Raw genomic sequence first — 26,174 nt, 5'->3', positions numbered from 1 at the left:
CCATCCCATTACCCCAGGTTTTGACTTCTCGGGAGGACATAACTCTTCCTGCTCATCTCTTATCCTCTGGACATCCAGCTCATCTGCGTAGACATCTTTGTCTCAGCCACGTGCTACCTTCCTACCCACTGTGTAGCTCACACTGTAAGGAACAAGTTCTCTGTTGTCTTTAGCAATCGAAGACACACATAAAAGGACAACTAGAAATTAGTTTCAAAGTAACAGAACTAATCAGAGACGTCCCTCTGTTCTGGAAGATATGGAGACAGAGCTACAAATAAGTGGATAATTTTGTAATACAGAATGGTATGATCCAAAGCAAGAGAATCACAAGTCTGAGGGCTGCCTGGGCTACTGGATAACAAGATCTTGTCTCAAAAAAAAAAAAATTAAAACAGGAATCTACCTGAGTTAGGAGCTGCACAATGCCATTCTATCCCTCCTTTCTTATCTTCAACCCTTTTTATCTTTTTATCTTCAAGTTTTGTTTCAAGATTAGCTACCATGGTCAGGTGCAGTGGTATAATATAACTATCCCAGCACGCAGGAGGCTGAGGCAGGAGGATCTCCAATTTAAAGCCAGTCTGGGCTACATGGGAAGTTCCAGGCCAGTCTGGGTCATATTGAGACCCATGTCTCATAAAACAAAACAAAACAAAATTAAGTCTCCACAAATCCATGCCATAGTTACCTTAGTTACCATGCATTAGGGAAACACACGGGCCAGGTCTTATGTGGGTCATAAGGCAAGCTTTTACAACAACCCTAAGTAGAAAGCCTTCATGGAAGAAGGTCATGTGCCAGGTACACAAAGACAGCTCATGCTCAGTCACACCATTTAAAAGGTCAGCACTGACTTCCTACTTGGAACAAGGATGTTAAATGGTGATGCCAGAGATGGTTTTCTGTCACTGTTTTCCTAGAGTGACCCTCTCTTGCCTCAGGACTCAACAGTGCAAACATCCCTTGCTCCATCAAGTCTCTCCTGAACTCCTGCCCCTGTAATTCCTTTGACAACTTAGTGCGTATTTCCAGAACAACACATTAGTGACGACAGACCTGAAGCAGCAAAGGTGCCCGTTGTGGTGGTGTATGGCGATAGGATATGCTGAGGAGGCAGAGGCAGGAGGATCAGGTGTTGGAGGGCAGCTTAGGATACATCTTTTGGGTCAGCCAGGTGACTTGGCAGGTAAAAGTGCTTGCCATGTTGACCTCCACAACAACACCATTGGCACATGTGCACCTGCTCACACATCACAGTATGATAATGATAAATAAAAGCTTTTTAAAAAGGGATGGGAAAAGAGAGCTGTAGCTAAGAGTTTCTAAGTTGGAGGGCTCATTCTTCTGCCTCTAGAGAATAGGCACAATTATTAATGAGGGTCCTTGAAAAAGGTCCTAACCACTACCACAAAAATGTGGCAAATTTTAATTCAATAGAATCCCTGCTAGAATATACAGGAAAGCTGTTCACTTTACCAAAGCAATGACAGCTCTGCTAAAGGATGCAGTAAGTCCTCCAAGAACTCTGTCATGTTGTGTATTAAACTCTAAGTCTTTCCTCAGCAGGGTTGATCATCTCCGAAGAGTCACAGGCAAGGCAATAAAATGCTGCTGTCTCAAAGGCCTCTGTGGGTAGCAACCCTGTACTACAAAGCTATTGTGTTTGCAGGCTGCTAATAAGACACAAAACCTAATCTGATCCTGTAGACAATGCTCAAGATTCCCTCAAGAGAGTAAATAAATGTATTCTACTGTTGTATGCCCAAAATTGTGGGGATCAGCAGCTGAATAAAGCATAAGATGGGCATGCCAGAGTCCCAGCACCAGGGACACTGTGGTTTGTAGAGTGTGAACCCAGACAGAACCATGTAACATTTGTCCAGAAAAGGATGCGGGCACACAGTAACCAGGATGAGCTGTGTATAAGCACCAACCAGTGAAGCTGTCTTTCTGGCACACACTTGGCTCCTTCACATTATATGAGAAACCAAGAAGCAAAGTTCCAGTTAAATAAATTTAGAAGAGATTAAAAAAAAATACATTCAGGGCTGGAGAGATGGCTCAGTGGTTAAGAGCACTGTCTGATCTTCCAGAGGTCCTGAGTTTAATTCCCAGCAACCACATGGTGGCTCCAAACCATCTGTAATGAGATCTGCCCCCTTCCCCCCGCCCCGGCGTGAGGGTATACATGGAGGCAGAAAGTTGTATACATAATAAATAAATCTAAAAAAAATACATTCATTTCTTTGTGGGCGTGCGTGTGTGCATGCATGTGCGGAGGTCAGAGAACCGCTCCTAGGCGTTGGTTTACTCCTTCCATCACGTGAGCCCGAGAAGTACAAATCCGGAGATCAGGCTTGTTAACAAGTGTCCTTACCAGCTGAGCCATCTTGCCAGTCCAACCTTCTTCACCTTTTTTAGACAGGACAGGGTCTAACCATGTAGCTCTGGCTGGCCTGGAATTTGTTATATAGACCAGATTGAAGTTGCCTCTGACTCGCTAGTGCTGGGATTACAGGCATGCATCATCAAGCTTGTCATAAAATTGTTTTGGTATCTCTGATGAAGTGTTTCAGTGTATTTCTTTAAGCAAGTATAGCTGGCATAACCCCAACTGTTACACTAATACATCCCCATTATTCACAGCTAGGTGATCTCACTGTCCTCTTCCAAGAAGAGAAACTGAGTCATAACATGTCAACTAGCTTCCCCAAGCACACACGTAGTTTGAACTGAGGTCCTATGCATATCTTCCCATGGTTGAGTCTCAGCATGCCCACCCACGCGCGCTGTTGTTCATCCAACTTCAAATCAGGTTGTTAGAGATAAACACGTTTGATCTTTTAGAGCCAACAGAGGAATTTCATTATCTTTTTTCCCCCAAGAAAGAGAAAGGTGAAAAAATAAAAAGGTGCAACAGAGGGTAGAGTTGAAAAAGGTGGCTCCCAGTAGGACTCACCTTGGAGCTGAGGTCTTCTCGCCGGTTTCCTGCTTTACTTCTGCGCAATTTGATGGATGGGGACCTCAGCAAGTTCTTGATACGGCTGGTAATGGTCGACCCTTCCCCAGCCATCATAAGGAGAAGCCCCTAAGGACAGTCCCTGGCCTAGCCTTAGGACTTGTCTCAACAGTGGTACTGCCTTCTCTATCAGCAGGGCCTTCGGATATGCACTTTCACTGGCTTGAGATGGCAGAAGCAACCTTGGCATCACAGTAGGTGTCTTCTGCCTGTCAGCCGCTCTTACTCTGGGCATTGCCCTGTTCTTTCTCACGCCTCATCCCCAACCTAGCCAGCTAGATTTCTTAGGAAGGACGACCCCCTAGAGTGGAGAAATGTCAGGCCCACGCCAGCCAGAGGCGTTCAACTGAAGAATGGGATGGGTTCTAAGAGGGTTTGGCGCCGGTTACAGCCCAAGTGTTCCCATGGTAACTGCGGTGTCCAAGGGAGGAGGCCGCCGAAGTCACCCGAGCGGTCCGCTGGGGGCCGGGACACCGTGCTGGCCGCCCGGGATCGTGCTGACCCGATCTGATACGGGAGCCTCCCTCCCCCACCCTGGCCTTGGGAGCTCGCTTCCAATCCCCCGACACCCACCACCCGCTCCAAAAGCCCTCAATACTCGTCAGCGCCCCCGTTCGCTCAGGCCCAGCTCACAGCGCCCTCGGGCATCGCGCTCGACGGCTTCAGCTCCGCCGCGGCAGCCGCAGCAGTAGCGGCTATGGTGGCACCAGCGGCTCAAAACGCGAACTAGAGCCTGGGCCGAGCGGCGCCGGGAGGCGGGGCCTAGGGAAGAGGGTGCGGTCTGCAGAAGATTAGTTCCTGATTGGACGATCGACGCCTGTGGGGCGGAGCCAAGAAATGAACTGTGGAAGCGGAGGTCTCGGGATTCTGCACAGTATAATTGTGGGTACCGCTCTTATAGCAAGGTCAACATAACATGGCTTTAGAATTGAGAGAACCAGGCCTTTTACGGTATTATCAGGTCTGGTCCCCCAGAGACCTTCCCAGATTCCCAAGACGATAACCACGCCCCTAGGCCTAAAGTTGGTATTTGGTAGGCCTGAGACCACCGCTGAAATTTAATTCCTAACTCGTAAAAAAAAAAAAAAAAAAAAAAAAAAAAAAAGAAAGGAAGGAAGAAAGAAAGAAAAAAGAAAAGAAAAGCTGGGATGCAGCCAAAAGAACTCCTTTCCACTCCAACTGCTGGGATTTAACACGGTTGGAATGGTTTGTGATTACAGCCAGACTAACACAATGACGCAAGTGGAGTAACTCAACTCACATATTTTAGAACTGAACAACCTGTTAATGACGGAAGCTTCAAGCCCACAACAGAGCCTTAGGTAGACTGCGAACATAGAAAGTAAATGAATGCACCCACGATACCTTCCATCATTTCGTTAGCCACCGACAGCCTTTATCCACAGCGTTAACAGTAGTTTGCTACTCCAGATCTTTTCTTTCCAAACACCCCTAGGGCTGACACTTACCGATATGAAATTTGCTATCGGGTTTTTTGTTTTGTTTTTCCTAGTTCGTGGAGATAGGAGAAATGTCAACAAACTCATGCTTCATAGATATGTAAGTCAGTTTAATTTTAGAAGCTTTAGAACGTCCCATCTAACTACTTCAAGAAATTACCTGGGGCGGGGGGCACTGAACAGATGAGATGGGTCAGAGATTAAGAGCACTCGTTTCTTTTCCAGAAGATTCAGGTTTAATTACCAACACCCTCATGGCACCTCATAACCATTCCAGGGGATTTGTCGCCCTCTCCTGGCCTCTCCTCTATAGGCACCAGTCACATGGATGCATAAACATAAGAGTAGGCAAAACACCCACCCATATATATATAACTTTTTTTTCTTCTTTTCGAGACACGGTTTCTCTGTAGCTTTGGAGCCTGGCCTGGAACTAGCTCCTGTAGACCAGGCCTGCCTCTGCCTCCCGAGTGCTGGGATTAAAGGCATGCACACGGCCCCTCCACATACATAAATTTTAAAAAAAGGAATTGCCGCGGGACAGTGGTGAAGTCGGACTTTAATCCCAGCACTCCAGAGGCAGAAGCAGGCGGATCTCTGTGAGTTCTGAGCCAGCCTGGTCTACATAACCGGCTCCTAAACTACACAGAGGAACCCTGTCTCGAAAAACCAAAAGACACGGAAGAAGTAAGTAGGGAGAGACGGAGGGAGAGAGGGAGGGAGAGAGACATGGGGGGGGGGGGGGAGAAAAGAGAAAGAGGCAGAAAAGTAAGAGAAATTGCTTTCTAAAAAGGATATCGCCAAAGACCTGTACCTAACAGTATACACTGATGTGTCTCCTATTCCAGGCTCTGAATTACTGGAGATGGTAGGTTTGCAAGGGGTAAGGATCCCTAATATCAGTGTTTAGCGATAATTGAACAACCAATGTTCAAACAGGAAGATACCTGTGTTCTATACAGCTATGTATTAAAAGCAAACGTATAAATCTCACCCGTTGATACAGGCATCAAGGATATTGATACAGGCATCAAGGATACTACCAACTGGCAATAGTAACCAGAGGCCTTAGGCCTCTAGCCTTTGAACCACACATCATAGATCTAGTGAAACTTAAAACGGGACTTCCAAATTAATTGTCTAAACCGGAAGACAGGAATGATCATATAACTATAGAAACAACGGATTCTTTAACTCAGCACTATTAATAATTTGTGATTTGACCTGCTGTAACACTAATAAATGGCGCCACCTGGTGTTTTCATTTAGTTGCTACAGAACCTGGTCTTTGCTGCACACGTTTAGGCAAATTTCTATTTACTAATAGGTATTCTCACTTCTCTTTCAATGCTAGTGGATGGGTTTACAAAGTGTAATTTCTCATCCAAAACTACTTTAGCTACACACACACACACACACACACCATTACTCTCATTTGATCTGAACTGCATGGACAAATCTAAGTGATTGCTTTCCTTGTCTAAAGATGATACTCAGTTGAAAAACAGAAAACATGAGGGATTATAACTACTGAAATTGTGTATTTTCAGGCTAAGGCTAAAAATAACTTTAAAAATTCTTCCCAATCCAAGCAAGCCGTCTAAGTACCATGCTCCTTTGAGATGCTAGTATGGCAGCAGGTTGAAAGTGTTCTCTTTTATGTACGAGTGAAGAGAAGCGACTCCCTTTACAAACGTCATCCTTCTTTCCATCTGACCTCCACGCGGATGTGCTGGTTGTGCATGTCCAAAGCAAATATACATGGTGTTCAAGGTCTCCAGATGTTGAGATGCTATAGTATTTAGTGATTCTTATTTATTATGTAGTGTTCTGTCTGCATGTATGCCTGCAGATCAGAAGAGGGCACAAGATCTCATTACAGATGATTCTGAGCCACCATGTGGTTGTGAATTGAACTCAGGACCACTGGAAGAGCAACCAGTGTGCTCTTAACTGCTGAGCCATCTCTCCAGCCTGAGACTGTTATAGTAGTCTTGTTTAAAATTATTAGTTAAGATTTTAGAACTCATCCTAGGCAAATAAGATGCAGAGGTCCTAGAAAATTAACATGCTAGAGTAAATATTTGCTCATCAACCCAAATATTTATTGAGCACCTTTACATTCAAGGTACTGTGAGAAAGCTTGAGACTAATGAATGCAGTTGTAAAGAAAATAGCTTTCAAGTCAATGTTTCTAAAGCTGCTTTCCTACTGGTGATGGTGCTATCTTATGAGCAGTCTACAATGAAAGAATATTTTGTCTTAAATTTTCACCTTGTTATGGTTTAGCCTCCTAACCCCACATCTATCACTGCTGCCTAAAACTGTGTCTCTGCAAACCAGTTTTAAATATACTAAAATTAGAGATTTTAAAATTGTGTATTAATTTTATTTCATATATATATATATATATATATATATATATCACCTTCTTCATCTACAGGCAATAATTCTACCTACCTTCGCCTCACTATGTTCTCTCTGGCTAGCCTGAAACTCACTATATAGAATAGGCCAGCCTTGAACTCACCTGCCTCTCTGACCTCCCAAGTCCTGGGATTAAAGGGATGTACCAAGTCTCTTTTTAGAAGACAGGGTTTAACTACGCAGTCCTGGATGGCCTAAACTACATACAACAGACTATAAAATGGTTTTGTTGTTGTTATTTCTACATTGAGGGGTTTGCACATACCACAGTGCAAGTTCGTGGTAGAAGCTGATTTTTCTCCTTCTGGGGACTGAACTCAGGTCACCAGAGTTGAATGAAAGTATCTCTGCCCAACAAGCCATCTCACCAGCCCTAGCTTTAATTTTCTATATACTAAGTCATTCATGTATGTGTAAATTTGTTTGTGCAAGCAGGTACATCTGCATTTGTATGTGGAGCATGGAGACCAGAGAACCAGCTCTAGTACCATCCTCATGAAAGCCACCAAACTTTTGGGACAGGGTCTCTCACTGGTCTGGAGCTCACCAATTTGGCTAGTCTAGCTGGCCAGAGAACCCCAGGGATCCCAGTACTGGGATTACACACCTGGCACTTTTACTTGGGAGGGAAGCACTTTTCCTAGTCCATGTGGATGTGAGTTTTAATTAGCAAGGATACAACACGGGACTATCAAAAGATCCTTATAGCACTTTCTTCAACAATTCTATTCAATCAATTTTATTGATTCCTTGAATACCAGCAATTCTCCATGAAATGAAGGGATAAACCTGAAGTTCCTGAAAATGAGCTGCCTACACTATCCACAGCTTAATTCTGGAAGAGACAAAGATATCACTATTTTGCAGACTTGTCCAAGGCACACTGATCACACAATTTCACTATAAATAACTACTACAGTCAGGGAAAATGTATGAAACTTTGCCAAAAATAATGTATAAAGATGTGTGTGATGGCACGTCTTCAATCCCAGCGGGCAGAGCCAGGTGAATCTCTGCGAGTTTGATACCAGCTTGATCTCCAGGCCAGTCAGGGTTGTATAGTGAGATCCTCTCAAAAAAACAAACAAACAAACAAACAAAACAAAAAACCCAAAAACAAAAAAGGCCTACTATTTTCATCCATAATGTTGTGGGAACAAAAACCAACTGCACTTATAAAAGTACACAAAGTAAACACTTCTATGAAGTTTATATAACTAAATTTGATCTGTTAATTATCTTAATAGCAATGTTTAAGACTCCCGTAAGAACACTTTGTAATATTATGAAACCCCTTCACACCTTGGCTTAAGAACATCTATTAGACTATCAAGATGGCTCAGTGAGGTTAAGTCTTTGCTGTGAATGCTTGACAAGCTGAGTTTGATCCCTGGTAGGAGAGAAGCGAATCCACAAAGCTGTCCATTGATTTTCACATGTGCACCATGGCACACGTGAATACGTATTTTAAAAGAACATATACAAATTTTAAAAGAACACTATTGTCCCTAGCCACAAAGACTGTGTTTATGTCCTATTGCTCTCCCAAGGCAACGCTGAAACTAGCTTTTACTAAAGAATGGTAAATATTTGTCCTAAGATTGTACATAATTTTGAAGTCCCCAATAAGACATGCTGCAAGGGCTATACCACCAAAGGTCTCCCCAAATGGCACATTTTTAAAAAGCTTTAAGGACAAGAAGCTTCTAAAAAGATCTTCCAATGGCATCCTCTCTCAAATGTATCTGAGGACATTGAATTCTCCATTCAGGCATAAACCTCCCAACACCAAGTTCTGATTTAATTAGTATAACTGGTTTATTTTGGGTTCACATGTCTTTCCTTTCAACTGCCAAGCCTGTTATTTCTAAAAAAATAATCACTTTCAAAAGCAGAAATGAAAGATATATATTTAATATATAAAAGAAAATGCTAAATCTGACATAATTATATTCTTAAAAACATTCCATTTATTTACAGGTGTATAAAAAGGCGAGTGATTGGTCTACTGAGATCATGCTTAGCTAGGATGGGAGTTTTTTTTCAGGTTCCTCCAATGTTTTCACTTAACTTCACCTTTCACAATCATACATGTAATTTTCATAGACCAGTTTCTCATAATGTAAGGTTACCCTAATGCAAAGGGTAGGAGTTTGGGGGAGATTTTGGATTTCTGTCAAGACTACAAGATTGTTCTGAAGACTAAGCCCTCCTCAAATAGCCCTGATAGCTCCTAAATCTGTCTTAAGAACAATGCATCTTGGGAGTTTGTAATACCATCTGCAGCTTTCCCTGAACACCTAGAACCAAACTTCATTTCTAACTTTCTACATCTCTCATAAATGCAACCAAGTATTTTCCAATCAAGAATAAACTCTGACCTGTTTTGCCTATTTTTTTCAAATTATAAAAAAAAGAAAAAAAAAGAGAAAAAAGAAACAAGTGTTAGAGCTAACATACATGGTCCTTCTTTTCCTGAGGATTATCATTCACTTCCTTGCTGCTTCTTGTCTGACTTTCTAAAGCCAGAAGGAAACACGGGAAGGAAACAGGCAATAAAACTGCTGGAAACTGCCATACCCGGGCTAAAGAACTAGGTCTCCGAGGACAGCTGGTAGCAAGGGTGACAGGTGCTGCACTCCTTGGCTAAGGCATTGGATGAAGTCAGCTGGGTAAAGAACAGAAAGGACAAAGGAGAAGCTGAGAAATACTGTTTTTACTATGTCAGGCTTTTGTAGTAAACAGGGACGGTTAAGTGCTGATGAGCTGTCCAGGAAGGCAAGCAGCATAAAACCAATGAAGAATTTACTACCACTGCATTTTGCAGTGGAAGATATTTTATCATTTTAATCTGATGATTATCAGAGTTAATCTAAAAAGGAAATCAAATATGGAAGTAATCATTCACTGGCTAGATTCATTCCAAAGTTGGTCTCACAACCTAGGTCTGAAGATACTCTGAGTGGGACTTGAGATAAAGAAGGCAAGGATGTAAAAGAAATAGAATTACCCAGGCACGGCCCAGGCACCGGAAGCACTTGTGTTAAAGTGTTTTACAACACAAGCAAATCCTGTCACTGAAGACAGAACGGGTTACATTCCAAAATATAATTATTTAAGAAAGGCAAAATGCAGCAGCTAAATCTCAGTCTATACATTTTCAGAACAGTGATTCTTGCCCCAGGAGCTTCCAAGAGACCCCTCAAATGCACCATGATTATTTACAAACTAGATAGGAAACATTTCTATACTCAATACAAATCTCTTCTAGGTTGAAAACTTCATCCCTTGAGAAATCTATGAAAACAACTATACAAAAATATAAATATCTTCATCTTTACAGGTTGTCAGTCCTTCACATTCTGACAGTTACTGAGTGAAAAAGCTCTACAGATCGTTGATGCCATGGCAGCAGATAAAAATATATCTTGTGACTCAAACACTGCCTTGCGTCCCTGGTAAAGAACGACCACTGTGACTCGCCTTTCTTGTCACATCCTGTGCAGGTGACAGTGAACAAAACCTTCAAGCACCTACAGGCTGGTTCCATTTGGGAAATATCCAGCCTCACAAATTTTTATTTTGGCTATGGCCTCTGGTCTGGGGAGAAACTGCTTTTCATTTTAGCTGTTTCTGGAGTGGCAATGATTTTGGAAAGGGAACGAATGACTCTATGTCTACCTTCAAAAAACTAATAATGGGTAGAAACCCCTGGCATCATGAATGGATCTTTCAATACCACAAAAGACAGCAAGGAAGTATCTCTTTTTATGTGTCTCAAAATAAGTACATTAATAGTAAAAGTTAAAAGTATATTCCTACTTTACTAGAAAGCTTAAAGTTTATAATTTTGACTGAAAGGGTAAGGGAACAGCTATTCAGGATATCAAACAGTCTGTTGAATGACAAAAACCCTTCACTTTGGTATTCTATAGTATCCATCCTACCTAGCATAATTCTTCCTTCCCCCCATCTGTGGTGTGTGTGTGTAGGGGGGTCCTTTATAGACCAGGACAGATACAAACTTGCAATTCTCTCTCTTTAGTCTTCTAGTGGTGGAATTACAAGTGTGCACTATCATGCCCTATTGTTGAAATAATAACTAAAAATTCTCTCTAGCTCCTTTTATACAACTGTATCACAATTCTCAGAATTTAGACCTAATAATTATCACTTACAGTTTAGTTCATAGTAATTCCAAGTCTTAAGCATTTTCTCAGGGGAAAAAAAACAGGGTACTCGATGGAGCCAGATTCTTATTATGAATTCCTTGGGCAAGAGGGATCGCACCTTCTTAGAGAAGATGGGGGACCCAGCACCACAAGTGAGGTAACATTTTTAACATGATCAGAATTTCAAACACCAGGACCAGCACCCTAACCCCCCCTTCTCCATCAATATCCGCACATAATCAAAGTCAAAGATTATAGTTCCATAAGACAAACAAACAGATGCCTGCAGAGAAAGGAGGTAAAATTCAATTCCCCCTCATAGCCTGGCTTCTGTATGAGGATGAATGAGTTCATTTCCCTGAAGAACTTGATGGAATCCCAGAGCTGCCTAATTTAGCCACAATAGGTGCCAATGTAGGCATCACCTTGTTCTCTCGGCCTTCCTGGTCATTCCCTGTTAAGTTCATTTTATGTCCAACTTTGGCAGCTATAGGTGCCAAGGAAGGCATCACCTTGAGACTTTGACCATCTGCGTCACTAGGAGGATTAGCTGCTTTTAAACCCAAAGGGGCCAATTTTGGCATAGGCCTCCACAAAGTATCTGTGTTGCTGTTCTCTGGACCAGTCTTCATGTGTAGGATGGGAGGTGAGGATACACCTTCAGGCTCTGTAGGGAGACCAGAAGTACTCTTCCCTCCATCACTAGATTTCCTATGGGGAACAAGAGAATCCTTCATCTCAGAGTTGATAACAATCTTAAGGACATCTGGCTCAGAAGCTGTATCCCCAAGTTGTTTTTCATTCTCAGAAAAGTCATCATCTTCCAAGTGCAACAGGAGGGGGCTGATGGATTCACTCTCCTCTTGGACATCAGGTAACTCTTTCAAACCCGTTCCCAAGTGTCCAACTTGGAAAGTTGATCTGTTCCCAGGAGCAAGTTTATTGATAAAAGCTCGCTGAGCATCCTCTGGAAATTCTGAATCCATAGAATCAGGCATTTCAGCCAGGCCAGAGTCATCATTTAGTTGCTGATTAAGAAAGGCAATTTCATTGAGCAGTGAAGTCAGTGTCTCGTCAGTGTCATCCTCATCTTCCACGTTAGTCAGCAGCTCACTGGGATCAAGGGCTGCATCCTCAATAGCTGAAGCTACTTTCCTCAGTTCCATCTCAATGCTTGAGTCCTTGAGCTCCTTCATCTTTAATTTATGAAACTGGGGTTCCTTTGACTTCAGTCTCTCTCCTCTCAGTTCACACTCTTTCCATTTATACCGATGTCCTCTCATATCACCAGAAATCTTCTTAGGTACAAACTCCTGTGCAGCCTGCATACTGGGAACATCAACTACATGTGGAAACCCAGGATCCTTATTTGCCAAAAACACTTGTGTTGGAGCCCGGGCCGTTCTGCCATCTCTATGGTTTCCTCTGGAAGAGATTCTATCTGTATCTACTAAGGAGCTAGCTTCATTTCCAACAATGTCTCTCAGGTGGTCAAGTGGCTTGCCATCAGGAACTTCATGAGGGTATTTGCTGCCACCCACATCTATTAACTCTTCCTCTGCAGCCAATGATGTCACATTAACAATTCGTGGCATCATAAATAAGTCATCATTCTCTGAAAATTAAAAATAAAATTCATTAGATTTATAGTAATGAGAATTTCTTATCTCTTCCTCTCTTTCCCAAGTCATTCTACCTAAATTCATCAGTCCACTTTTATCAGAAAGATGGATGAAATAGTAACTCAAGTAAAATCTAGGCAAGACACTAAGATACTTCATTATTAGTAATAGCTCCATCCAATTATAGAACCCAGGGCTTTGCCTATACTAGGCAAGTGTTCTATCACTAAACTACATTCCCAGCCCTAAATTTAGACAGACTTAGAATTTTCCTATGTAGTCCAGGGTGGGCCTCCAATTCACAAAAATCTTGCCCTAGTTTCCTGAGTGCTGGAATTATAGGCACAGGCCACAATCAAAAGTCCAGCCTGTCAAGCTAATTCTTGCCCCAAGGTAGAAATTCACCTTTATTTTGTTAACCCAATTAACTGCTAGTTAGATGACAAAATGGAAGTCTAGGGTCAGCATAGTGAGAGAAAAGGGAGTTCTCCAGAGTAGACTTGGCAGCAGAGACAAGCAACTGTTGTAATGGCAACAAAAACACGACAGTTTCATGAGTGATGAGAATACCCTTTCTTTTTTTTTTTAAATATATATTTATTTATTAAGTATACAATATTCTGTCTGCGTGTATGCCTGCAGGCCAGAAGAGGGCACCAGATCTCATGACAGATGGTTGTTAGCCACCATGTGGTTGCTGGGAATTGAACTCAGGACCTTTGGAAGAACAGGCAGTGCTCTTAACCTCTGAGCCATCTCTCAGCCCGAGAATACCCTTTCTTAAGGAGGTCTGAGTGCTGGGAACCCAAGCCACCAAAATAAGACTTTAGTCTTTGCTGCGAAAACAGTGGTACTCAAAACAAGCATTGTGTTGTAATCCAGCTGCCCTCACTCCCCCTGACAGCAGAACTTCCTTATGGTCTGTAATTGACAAGGATGTTTGTGTTCTTTCTGGCCAGTGGGTCTCCACAGAAGGAGTAGAGGTATAAAAGGTTGCTGGGCAAAATAAAGGTTGCTGTTCTTCCACCTGAAAAGAAGCCTCCGTGTCTCAATCCCGGCACCCCCCCTCCCCCGCCAGTCTTGGCTTTCCAGGCTGCGCTGGCTGCAGCACATTGGACTGGTACCAAGGGAGTACAGCCCTTCTGAGGCCAACACAAAACAATGAATGATCGATACCAAAAACATAAATATCGGCCCTGCCAACATCATCATTCCATTTTGACATCGTTTTAATTCTTCCCCTGCTAAAAATTTCACTAGAGTTCACAAAACAGTTTAAAATCACAGGTAAAAATAAAACTTCCCATCAAGCTAGATTTCTTACCAAGGCAAATGCCAACAGACCAACTCTGGATCACTAAAGAACAGATCCAAAGGCTTCCTATCACTGAGATACCATGGATCTTTTTTTCCTAACCACAGAGGATACCACCACATACCTGACTGAGCCATAGTACTACTTGCAACTTGAGGCTTTAGATCAGCATCTAAGAGAGCAGAAGGAACAGCTACCACTGGTCCTGAGAATAAGGGGCCTTTTAGGGTAAGCAACTGTCCTTGTGGAGTCATCACCAGGTTGGCAGAGGAGTGTGAAGTGTTAGAAGTCAAGGCATTTTCTGCAAAGAAAATGAAAAATTAATAAAACAAACTTTCAATTAATGCTGGTATCCTCCAGAGAGAGGCAGCCGTAAACCCTGACTTCAAAGATGCAACGAGAGCTTAAATGAAGGTAAACACAAGCCTATTCACAGGTTTCCTGTTCTATATACTCTTATAAAAGTCATTCAAGTTTCTAGGCCATAGTTCGTGTCTTTCCATCTGTGAATTCAGGTAACTGGTCATTTAACTCTTTTCTTAAAACACTATTATTTCACTCTGCAATGTTAACATTAATTCTTATTTTAGAACCCACCTGGATCAATAGACATCAGAATTTTTTTGTTTGTTTGTTTTTGTTTTTGGAGACAGGGTTTCTCTATAGCTTTGGAGCCTGTCCTGGAACTAGCTTTTGTAGACTAGGCTGGCCTCGAACTCACAGAGATCTGCCTGCCTCTGCCTCCTGAGTGCTGGGATTAAAGGTGTGCGCCACCACCGGCTGGCTAGAAGTCAGATTTTTCTGGTCCATATATCAAGCTATCTTAAGAGTAAACGAGAACACTCCCCCTCTAAGACACCAGCAAATAACAGTGAACCACTTCCAAAATCAAGGTAAGAAAGAAATTAAAGTCAGTTTCCTTTGCTCTTTAAGAGAGACGATAAAAAATGGACTAGTTCAAAGAAATTAAATTATTCCTTAAAAAAAAAATAGTGTCACTTTTTACCTAGGCTGACATCAATTCTGAGCCTTAAACAACCTGCCTGTGTTAGCTTCCCAGGTAGAGGAGACTATAGGTACATACTACCATGTCCAACTTAACTTAAACAAACAAAAAAAAGTTTTTAAAAGTTCCAATTTATTTAACCCATAGTAAATTCAAGAAAATCAAGTGTTCACATACACAAACAGCTATGTATTTACTAGAAACATGTACTGTAGACACTGCTATCAGAACTGGAACTCATACATTAGAATACTAATGTCTTAGAGTTATTATATGTAAAAAAAAATTGAAATTTACAACTTAAGAGTTGTTTTTTTCTTTATACTTTTGGCTTTTGTTTGTTTTTTGCTTGTTATCAAGACAGGATTTTTTCCATATAGCCCTGGCACTCATTCTGTAGACTAGGCTGGCCTTGAACTCACAGATATCTGCCTGAATGCTGGGATTAAAGGTGTGTGCCACTACCACCCAGCTATAGTTCTTTTTCTTAAAACTCATCCCAATTCAATTAATTAGGACTATAGGCAAGAGAAGACATTCAGTCCAATAAAATAAATTGATGTATATCTACATTGAGGAAAACAAAGATATCCATCCCTCTTACCTGTAGCCTGATCTCTTTTTCTGGAAAGAATCAAAGGTTTCCCCCTCCTGTTATTTATGAACATCTGTCCAAGATCTACAGATGATGTAGAAGATCCCTCCAGCTGTTTGCTGATTCTAGCAGACACACCAAACTCATCCGATCCCATCTTCTTCTTTCTTTTTTGTGCCTCTAGTGCTTGTTGTTTTGCATAAATATACTCTAGCTTCTTCAGGACCACTTCTTCTGTCTTACCTACAGATTGATAAGGAAAAATATCACTCTCTGTATGACCCCACATAATAATGAGAAATAATTAGCTGAAATCTAATTGATTTAACTATATTCCCCAAAACTACAGAAGGCAAGAGCGAATACAATTTAGAAGATATAACCCACTCAAAGGTAACTGTGCTGCACACCCAGGATGCCAATCCTTAAACTAAACAGACTCTGAAAGAACCAGTGAGCATTTCTCCTTGCTAAAGCTGTTTATTATGCTCTTTCCCACATTTACAAAACTTACCTGAAAGAGATGATACCTTCCGTATTAAAATACTTCGTTTTCGACTCAGCAGATTTTTCTGTCCTATCAATTTATCTGCCTGGTCTGTTAACCCTTGAATTTCACTGAATGCCTAAAATAGAAACAGTATGTCAATGGAGCACTAACTCCTAAAAGTACAGAAAGCCTACATAATTTATTTAATCGAAGTATTTTAAGCTAGTATATTAGAGACAATTATGAATAACTACTGATGTTTCAGAAACTGGTTAATGGACCAAGTCACTGACTGTGGTACTGGAAATAGAAACTTAGGGTTCAGTACATACTAGGCCAAGGTTCTACACCCAGGCTCTATCACCAACCCAACACTATTTGTTAAATTGTTTTCTAGCTTATATTTTTAGGGAATGTAGATAATGATTATTTCTAAGATCATCATTGAGTGGTAAATAGGCCTTCAACTACTGCAAGGAGATATAAAAATTCATTTTGTGCTCTCTCCTCCAGCCCGGCAAGATGCCCAAGGGAAAGAAGGCCAAGGGGAAGAAGATGGCCCCGGCCCCGCCGTCGTGAAGAAGCAGGAGGCAAAGAAGGTGATAAATCCTTTGTTTGAGAAGAGGCCTAAGAACTTCGGCATTGGGCAGGACATCCAGCCCAAGAGAGATCTCACGCGCTTCGTCAAATGGCCCCGGTACATTAGGCTGCAGCGGCAGAGGGCCATCCTCTATAAGCGGCTCAAAGTTCCTCCTGCCATTAACCAGTTCACCCAAGCCCTGGACCGGCAAACAACTACCCAGTTGCTTAAACTTGCCCACAAGTACAGGCCAGAGACCAAGCAGGAGAAGCAGGGGCTGCTGGCCCGTGCTGAGAAGAAAGCTACCGGCAAAGGGGATGTCCCAACTAAGAGACCACCTGTCCTTCTAGCGGGCGTCAATACAGTCACCACTTTGGTAGAGAACAAGAAGGCTCAGCTGGTGGTGATTGCCCACGACGTAAATCCCATTGAGCTGATGGTCTTCCTGCCTGCCCTGTGTTGGAAGATGGGGGTCCCCTACTGCATCATCAAGGGAAAGGCCAGGCTGGGGTGGCTGGTCCATAGGAAGACGTGCACCACTGTTGCCTTCACACAGGTTAACTCGGAAGACAAGGGTGCTCTGGCCAAGCTGGTGGAAGCTATTAGGACCAAGTACAACGACAGATATGATGAGATCCGCCTCCAACGTCCTGGGTCCTAAATCTGTGGCTCGAATTGCCAAGCTGGAAAAGGCAAAGGCCAAAGAACTCGCCACTAAACTGGGTTAAATGTACTGCTGAGTTTTCTGTACATAAATATAATTATAAAACTTCAAAAACAAACAAACATTCATTTTGTGCTTAGATTTTAACCAAATTTTAAAATAATGTTTATACAATCTGTTTCATTTCAAGAGAGGAATATGAATGTTAGATATATACTTCCCCAGCTTCTACTTATTAAAAGTCATGAAACGGTATTAATTTAAATGATTTATGTTCAGAGCTAAAACTTCTGCTAACTTGACCATTTCATTTTCTTTTTAAATGACTGTTAACTATTAAGAAATATGTTAAGAATTATGGCTGTAGTTAGTTGGTAAAGGAATTGCCTCACATGCATGAAACCCTGTGTTCAATTTCTACCCAAAAATGGTGTGTACTAATACTCTTCTGCTATGCATTTTACACTATGATAAACTGTTCTAAATGATATGGGCAATAATATAAAGACACTCGCACACAGACTTAAGAATTTCTGACTTGATAGTGCTTTCTATATATTTTTTTGACATGGTCCCTTACAGGCTGGAGTTCACCAAGTAGGCTAAGCCGACTGGCCAGTGAGCCTGGAATCTGTCTATTTCTACCCACCCAAAGCTGACATTAAAAACATGTGCCACCACATCTAGTTTTTCTGCAGTTTTTTTTCCATTTATTTGTCCACGTGTGTGTCTATCACATGTGTGGGTGTGCTGTCAGAAGACAAGAGTGTTGGATCCCCTTTGAGTTACAAGTGGTTGAGAGATGCCCAATAACAATGCTGAGAACTGAACTGGGGTCCTTGAGTAGAGCAGCAAGTGCCTTTAACCTCTGGGTCATCTTTCTAGCTCCACCCAGCATTATTTTTAAATGTAGCTTCTGGAGTTCTAGAACTCAGGTCTTCATGCTTGCAAGGTGAGCACTCTGTCAACTGAACTATTCTCCCAGTGCTCAGATTCTGACTTAAAAAACTTAAAACATTTGTGGTTAGGAAGATGGGTAACAATAATAGTACTTACAAGCATGAGGGCCTAAGCTTGAATCCAGAGCATTCATGTAAAAAACTAAGCATGGCTACACAAACCTGTAACTCTTAACATCGAGATGAGGAGACAGGCAGATCCCAAAAGCTCAATGGCCACCAGGGCTAGCCACAAAGGCAAGCTTCCAGATGTATGGAGAGACCCTATCTTAAAGTAATGAAAAAGAAAGTGATAAAGGCAAACACCCAACAGCTTGCTCTCATCTCTGTATACATACTCATGGGAACATGTATCCATAGACTCGTGTGCTTACACACCACACACACACAAATCTTCCCTTCTCTCCTGCCTTCAGACACAAAAGAACTTAACATTCAATGTAAAGTTATTCTCATTTAACATAAACATTTTCCCCCCTGAAGTACTTACTGCTAATTTACTGGCCCTGCTTTTGACACAGCATCATTCTGTAGCTCAGGATGACCTTACACTGAAGGCAACCTTAAGGCAACCTTATTGTTCAGCTTCTCCAATGCTGGCATACTAGATATGAGCCACCAGGACCAGCCACTAGCTTCACTAAATTCTTAAGTACAAGTGACTCGTTTCTATCCCCCTCAGGTGACAATGGATTTCCTTTATCATAATATCCATATGACTCTCTTAGTTGAGTGTGCATTTACATGTGTTATTTACAGAATGCTTACCCGAGTAAGAATGAGACTTTTGGAAACTTTGGAAGAATGAAGTAATCCCAATGTAATCTTCAATTTTTCAAAGAGATCCCTCATTTCACCACGCCGCCGTCGCTCATTGGCAGTATGTGTCCGACGGTAATATGCAAAGGCTTCTGTTTCTTTCTGGGGTTTATCAATCCAGCAATCATCTTTCAATTTTGGAGAAATTAAAGGAACCTGTCCAAAAACATTGTTTCTTCAGCATCTTTCACATATACTTGCCCTCTTCCTCCATCCCAAATGATACACTTCTATTTCAGATATACTTTCTGTCTGAATTGTTATAATGTCCTCTCAGTTGTTCATTTTACCAACCTATCATTCCTCCAAATCTCTTTAACAACACCAACAGTATGAATTCTAATATATATTAACATAATCATATTGCTTCCCAGTTCAAGTTTTGGTGATTCTCAAATGAGGAGGAAGCACTGGGAGTTAGGAAGGAAAGACCGGGAAAAGCTTATTTATATAATTTATCATCATTAAAATTAGTTTTCAGAACATAACAAAAAATATCACAATCCTATGTGTGTGTATGTGTGTAAATATATATATTTCCTAAGACAGAGTTCCTCTATTGTAATAACCCTGACTGTTGTGGAATTCACTTTGTAGACCAGGGTATTTCAAACTCACAGAGATGCCTGCCTCTGTCTCCCAAGTGCTGGGATAAAAGGCGTGCGCCACCACCAGAGAAATAAAATATTTTAGGACGACTATAGAAATGGCTCAATGGGTAGGGTAGGGTGCTTGCTGTGCAAGCATGAGGACCTGAGTTGACATCTCCAGCATCCACAGAAAAGCTAGGCAGTTGAGTGTGTGCCTCTATTGGCCCACCTAGCATTGGACAAGTGGAGACAGGTAGATTTGGGGCTTACAGTCAGTCAGCTAGCCTAGCTCCAAGAGTGAATTCCAGTTTTTATGAGAGACTTTATCTCAAAAGAAAGGTGGAGGACATTGAAGAGACACTTGATATCTACCTTTGGCCTCCATATCGGGCAAGTATTGCACATACACAAAAAGAGCTTTCACAATTTGGGGAAAGAACAATTGCCATTATCTTGTTTTGTTTTTTGAGGCGGGGTTCCTCTGTGTAGCCCTGGCTGTCCTGGAACTCAACTCTGTAGACTAGGCTGCCACGAATTCAGAGATCTGCCTGCCTCTGCCTCCTGAATGCTGAGATTAAAGGTGTGTACCACCACATAACTGTTTCTACTCTCTACTAAATAAACTTTCTATCCAGCCCTTTCTTAAAAAAAGAAAAATATTTATACTTAATTGTAGTGCTAATGGCAAGCAGATGACATACTGCATATGCGGAGATCAGAAGACAGCTTTCGCGAATCAGTTCTCTCCTTCCAACTCATCGATCCTAGGGCTAAACTCAGATCGTTGGGCTTGGGGCTGAGCCATCTCACCAGCTCCTTTGGTTATTTCTAACTGTGAGAAATTCTTCAAACACATTACCCAATGCCACACTTTCTTGCCTAAATTGCTCAGGCTTTTGAGTGGCATGGATTCTTTATCCCTGGTTCCTCCCAATCAATGTTACCACCACACATTTTTTCAGGGAGGTCTTTCTTGATTCTCAGCATACACTAAGGTCTCATTTGTTTTATTTATTCTATTTCAATTTTAAATTTCCTCATTCATTTATTCATTTGTTATTTTTCGAGACAGGGCTTCTCTGGGTAGCTCTAGTTGTCCTGGAACTCGATCTACAGACCAGACTGACCTTGAAGTCAGAAAACTGCCTGCCTCTGCCAGGATTTAAGGCGTGCACCACTACTGCCTGGCTTAAATTATTTTTTTGAGATTTATTTTTTTTAAATTATGGGCTTTGCATGGGCTTGAGTACAGGTGCCAGCAGGGGCCAGAATCATCAGATCCCCACTGAGTTGGAGTTACAAGTGGTTCCAAGCCTGACATGGGTGCTAGAACCCCAACTTAGGTCCTCTGGAAACAGTACATGCTATTAACTGCTGAGCCAACTCATCAGTCCTAAAATGTATTTTTAGAAAGAAATTACCGACAATATATAAAGTTGTAAATACATGCCAAGTATATTGGATATACGCCTTTCACCTCTAGCAGGATCCTCAGGAATGACAATGTGTCACATGTTTATGTGTGGCTTCTTTTGATTCTTAAGTAATAATATAAGCTTATTTTTGCTGTTGCCAATGATTTTTGACTTTTTCCTATGCATAAAAGGATTTTGTTCACATTACTCTTGTGTATCTCAGCACTCTCTAAATACAGTTTCTAACTCTAGTTTTTCTATTCATTTTGAGCAACATGCATAACACATCTTGTCCCTTTGCTTTCAAAATGCTATTAATATCTGTATCTTTCTTGCTATTCTTCCTTTTGAACATGTTTTAAAAATTGTTTTCAAGCCAGGCGTGGTAGCATTCCTTTAACCCTAGCACTCGGGGAGAGAGAGGAAGAAGGACCCCTTTGAGTTCAAGACCAGCTGGGTCTAAGAAAGTTTCCAGACAGCTAGAGACACACAGAGAAGCCCTGTCTCCGGGAGGAGTGGGGTAGGGATTGATAGTAAATCTTCCATATTTTAATCTTGGATTAAAAATGTCTTAATTTATTTTTTTTGATTTTGAGACAGGGTTTCTCCGTAGCTTTTGGTTCCTGTCCTGGAACTAGCTCTAGACCAGGCTGGCCTTGAACTCACAGAGATCCGCCAGCCTCTGCCTCCCGCGTGCTGGGATTAAAGGTGTGCGCCACCACCGCCCGGCAAAATGTCTTAATTTTTAAATCTATTATTTTACTTAATATGTATTTTTTCAAATAAACAGATCTATTTTCATAAACTATATTCATTTAACTCCTCCAAATTTATTCTATCTTCTGAGAGGAGTAGAATTAAGAAAGGAAAAGAGCAGGTAGCATAATTTTGTAGAAGGGCCAAGTTACTTTTAATAAATTAAAAGTCCTTAAAAAATAAACTAACAGATCTTATGTTTTAATCATAAAACAAATGTTACCAATTTTATTAAACAATTCTATTAAATACATTCTAAATACCTTTCGACTCTTTTCAGAAGCTTTTTCATCTGTAGAGATATGGCTATGACACCTAGATAAAGAAAGGAGTTTTAATGTTTCACTGAAATCCATTAACATAAATCTATTTCACATCTTTATGAAACTATACCATGCCAAAGTTCCTAAATTACAACCATTTTTCTCCAAGGTATACTAGATAGCCACAATTTATTCAATATTACATTTTCTCCCTACTATCCAAATAGTTACTAAGATTACAAATGACTGTTTTTCATCCACTGTTTATTTATTGGCAGGGTCTCATCATGAAGTCCTGAATGTTCTGAACTTGGTATGTGTGGATCAAGCTGGCCTTAAACTCAAAGAGATCTGTTTCTGTCTTTAAATTTAATTTCTGTTCTTTTATAGTTTTTGATCTTTGCATAGTAGTCAGTTATTCTTGGCTCTTTATTATCCCAATCTAATAACACGGCATATGTATTTACTGAATTCTTCATTGTCTCAATATAATTTTCTTCAAGCTTTACACAGCTTGACAGCTATATTACGGAAATATATACATGGTTGCAATCATTTCAGAAGTATCACCATGTAGTCCTGGCTGGCCTGGAATTAGCAATGATCCTCTCACCTTAACCTTTCCAGTACAGGTATGAGCCACCAAGGCAGCCCAAAACCATTTTTAAATATAAGAATTGTAAGGCACATCAAAATCCATTTTATGAACCACAGTGAAAAAATAGTATATGTGGAGCTAGAGATGGCTCAGCGGTTAAGAGCACTGGCTGCTCTCCCACAGGCCCTGAGTTCAATTCCCAGCAACCACATGGTGGCTCACAACCATCTGTAATGAGATCTGGTGCCTTCTTTTGTCTAACATGCAGACATACACGCAGGCAGAACATTGTATACATAATAAATAAATAAATAAATCTTTAAATTAAAAAAAGAGAATAGTATATAAATTGTCAGTGATTTCTTTTTACACATTTATAGCCTATGAAACTATATTCCCAGAAAGTTTTTATTGCTGTCACTGTTGAAAATGGTTAGTTTAAAAAAGTTATTTTTAAGATTACATTTTTCTTTGTTGCTGTATAGTAACTTGGGTTTAAAATGCAGAACTTTCCAATTAGCTGTCTGAAACACTACTGAATTTAGTAAATATAATTAAGTTTTAAGGGATTTAAACACGTTCACCTTAGGCAATAGGTAACTGAAGGAACCTGTAAAACAGCTCTGGAGTAAAGATAGTCACTTGGAGACTGTCTTAGGAAACAAGATAAAGAAACTGGATTTTCCTTCCTGTCTGTTTTCATGCCAATCCCCAATCCCTACAGAGCTTCCAACATAGTGAGATATCATACCACAGCACACTCCTGAGTCTTTTATCAGTGACATAAGTAGAATTTCATACCTGTATCTCATTTATTCATCTAGTACAATAACTAAATTTGTAATTTTAATGCTTTATTACTAAAATATAGAACAACTAACTTGTTGAGTAATCAACTCATATTAGAAATTATGGAAAATGTGTATGCTATTTCATCTTATACTCTAAACAGAGGGCATATTGGTTCAAAGAAATTATAACCTTGTCCAAGGTTAAATACCTATAAACTTTCAAAACCAGTATTTCCTTTTTTTACTTATTATTTTAAAAAGGATCTCACTGTATAGCTCTGGTTGGTCTAGAACTAACTATATAGACCAGTCTAGCCTCAAATTCAAGAGATTGCCTGCCTCAACCTCTATCTCCCAAGGACTACCATAAAAACTAGTATTTAAACACAAGTGTACCAGTCTCTAAAGCATGTTACTCATATTTACATGCTACCTGCTAGCAAAGGCCAAAGCAAGTAAATTACTTCCTTATTTCAATGGCTCATCTAAACTATCCAGGAGGAAAGAAAAATCAGAATACAAACCAATAAACCCTAAGAAAATAATGGAAGTGGGTCTTTCCCCAGGGCTTTTAAATAAAGTATTTGGTTTCATCTCGGGTTCCAAATAACCCAAAGGTTTTAAGTATTACTTACTGCTGTTTGAAGGAGTATGTGTGAGTTGTTGTGGTCTTTTTGTAGGCAGTGTTAATTTCTTCTGAGAGCTCTTCTATAGTCTCAACATCCACCTGCTCATCATCCTCAATATAGTCTACATAGTTATTCTGAAATATATTATTAGAACAGTAAATAATGTATTGGGAGACACATACCTCAAATTTTCAAATGCAAGCTCCCTTAATAAACCAACTAGTTCCAAAGAAAGAATTACCTAACCTGAACTTATAACCACACAAAGAGATTATGTAAGAAAGTTAACACAATTAGAGTTAACATCAACAACCATATTAAGTAATAGGTGTATATTAAACGGCTATCATTAACCTTAGGCTGGAGAGTCTCTAGAAGGCTATATTTGATGTTTTGATATTATTTCTAGAGGATAGCATTCACGTGTGATGCATTAAGGCTTTGAATAAAATCTTAAGATCAAATATGCTGAACCCCTCATTCCTCCAAACCCATAAAAGCCTGTTTTAAGGGGTGCTTTACAACTAATATCTGATCAAATGCCCATAAATCTACACACATTAATATAAGACAGACATGGAAATGGGATACAACTCCATAGAGTAAGAGCTTTTAAAGAACTTCAGTTTTCAAAAGTAATCCCAAGTGTAGTTCCCTATAATACTAGAACAGAGGCAACTGAGTAAAACTGAGCACCTGTCCCAGAAACTCATCCAATTCTTTTATAAACTTATATGCATGATGTGAGACAGACAGATATTTTCAAGTCCATCTTTAAAAGCAGTAATTACTACATCAGAAACTAAAAACGTATTATCTTTATATATATTTGCAGTGCACTTCAGAGGCATAATTCAAAATGAGGTATCCCAATCACCTTATTAAAACTCTTACACATTTATAATTTTGGAAAAATCATCGCCAAATTAAAGGCTCCATAAGGCTAATAGACACTAAATACAAGCTATCATTATGGTGCCCACTTCAATGTAAGCATAATTTAAGCAATATATGTTAAATTTAGACAATGTATATTATAATTACTCCTACGGAACAAAAATGAACAGAATCTAAAGTTACTAATGTAGGTTTGATTTATAACACTTGAACTGAAGGGTGTGTGCCTATTTCATAGATTTATGACACATGTAGTTGAGGATAGCCTCAAATCAGCAATCCTCCTGCCTCTACCTCCTCACATATATGATTATAGGCCTGCACCCCACATCCATCTACTTCAGATTTTAACTGCAGGCTTTGTAAATAGTATCTAATAATCTCAACAGAAGACAAAGTAGTTATTTCCTCATACCATTCAAACAGAAGTCTAGTAGTAAGTGTCAAGAAAATTTTGACATGGTACATGCATATAAATGATACAGAATTTAGACTCTTTAGAGATCATTCACATGCTTTCTTTTAGGAATCAGTGTAAAATTTTTGTAAGATTATTAGTATATCCAAGCAAGAGCCCCTGTAAGATGAAGGCATTCTACAGGTTCTTCAAAGTTAGTTCCACTGATAGCTACAGTCCTCGCTAATTTTAAAGTTGGACTGTTTTGTTTTTGTTTATTGATGCAATTACTTAGACTAACCAAAAAAGGAGACTGTAAAAATACAGTAGATTTGTAATAGAACCTTACAAATTCCATATTCTTGGATTTACATCCCTAAAAAAAGATTAGCCTACAGAAAAAGTATAAGGCAAATACATATATAAATTATCCAATTTTAGAGCTATATAAGTCAAATTATTGAAGTACAGATATAACACAAGATTAAAATGTTTTTTTGTTTTTTTGTTTTTTTTAGGGGCCATGCTAATCTTCTCTGTATCGTTCCAATTTTAGTATATGTGCTGCCGAAGCAAGCACGAGATTAAAATGTTTTAGAGGGTTGTTTTGGTTTTGTTTGTTTTGAGGGGACTGTTTCTGAGACAGGGACTCAAGGTTGACCAAGTCAGCCTCAAATTCAAGAGACCCTACTGTCTCTGACTCAAGA

The 26,174-nt window shown here is 40.3% G+C and overlaps 2 protein-coding genes and 1 non-coding gene across 8 annotated transcripts in view; all 3 read right to left on the bottom strand.

The window, feature by feature from the left end:
- The window catches only part of Mapkbp1 (mitogen-activated protein kinase binding protein 1), a 53,686-nt gene extending 49,995 nt beyond the window's left edge, over window positions 1-3,691 (bottom strand). For all 3 annotated transcript variants that reach the window (XM_041679028.1, XM_041679030.1, XM_041679029.1), the window contains exon 1: window positions 2,963-3,691. In XM_041679028.1, the coding sequence (XP_041534962.1) occupies window positions 2,963-3,079 (117 nt within the window). In that variant the 5' untranslated portion in view covers window positions 3,080-3,691. The remainder of the gene's footprint in view (window positions 1-2,962) is intronic.
- A 3,888-nt stretch (window positions 3,692-7,579) lies between these two features.
- Window positions 7,580-26,174, bottom strand: part of Mga (MAX dimerization protein MGA) — a 62,961-nt gene continuing 44,366 nt past the window's right edge. For all 4 annotated transcript variants that reach the window (XM_041678821.1, XM_041678822.1, XM_041678823.1 and 1 more), the window contains exons 17-23: window positions 24,180-24,307; window positions 22,156-22,207; window positions 19,081-19,287; window positions 16,134-16,245; window positions 15,629-15,862; window positions 14,143-14,319; window positions 7,580-12,696 (exon numbers count right to left, since the gene is read on the bottom strand). In XM_041678821.1, the coding sequence (XP_041534755.1) occupies window positions 11,432-12,696; window positions 14,143-14,319; window positions 15,629-15,862; window positions 16,134-16,245; window positions 19,081-19,287; window positions 22,156-22,207; window positions 24,180-24,307 (2,175 nt within the window). In that variant the 3' untranslated portion in view covers window positions 7,580-11,431. The remainder of the gene's footprint in view (window positions 12,697-14,142; window positions 14,320-15,628; window positions 15,863-16,133; window positions 16,246-19,080; window positions 19,288-22,155; window positions 22,208-24,179; window positions 24,308-26,174) is intronic.
- LOC121465900 lies at window positions 25,946-26,047 on the bottom strand. The gene has a single exon (XR_005976693.1). It is a non-coding gene; the product is annotated as a U6 spliceosomal RNA (small nuclear RNA).

This window comes from Microtus oregoni, unplaced genomic scaffold (assembly GCF_018167655.1).
Source record: "Microtus oregoni isolate MIOR12 unplaced genomic scaffold, Mior012 000031F_ref0000149, whole genome shotgun sequence".
Taxonomy (NCBI): Eukaryota; Metazoa; Chordata; class Mammalia; order Rodentia; family Cricetidae; genus Microtus; species Microtus oregoni.
Note: the sequence above shows the minus strand (reverse complement) of the source record. Positions and strands in the feature narration are given on the sequence as shown.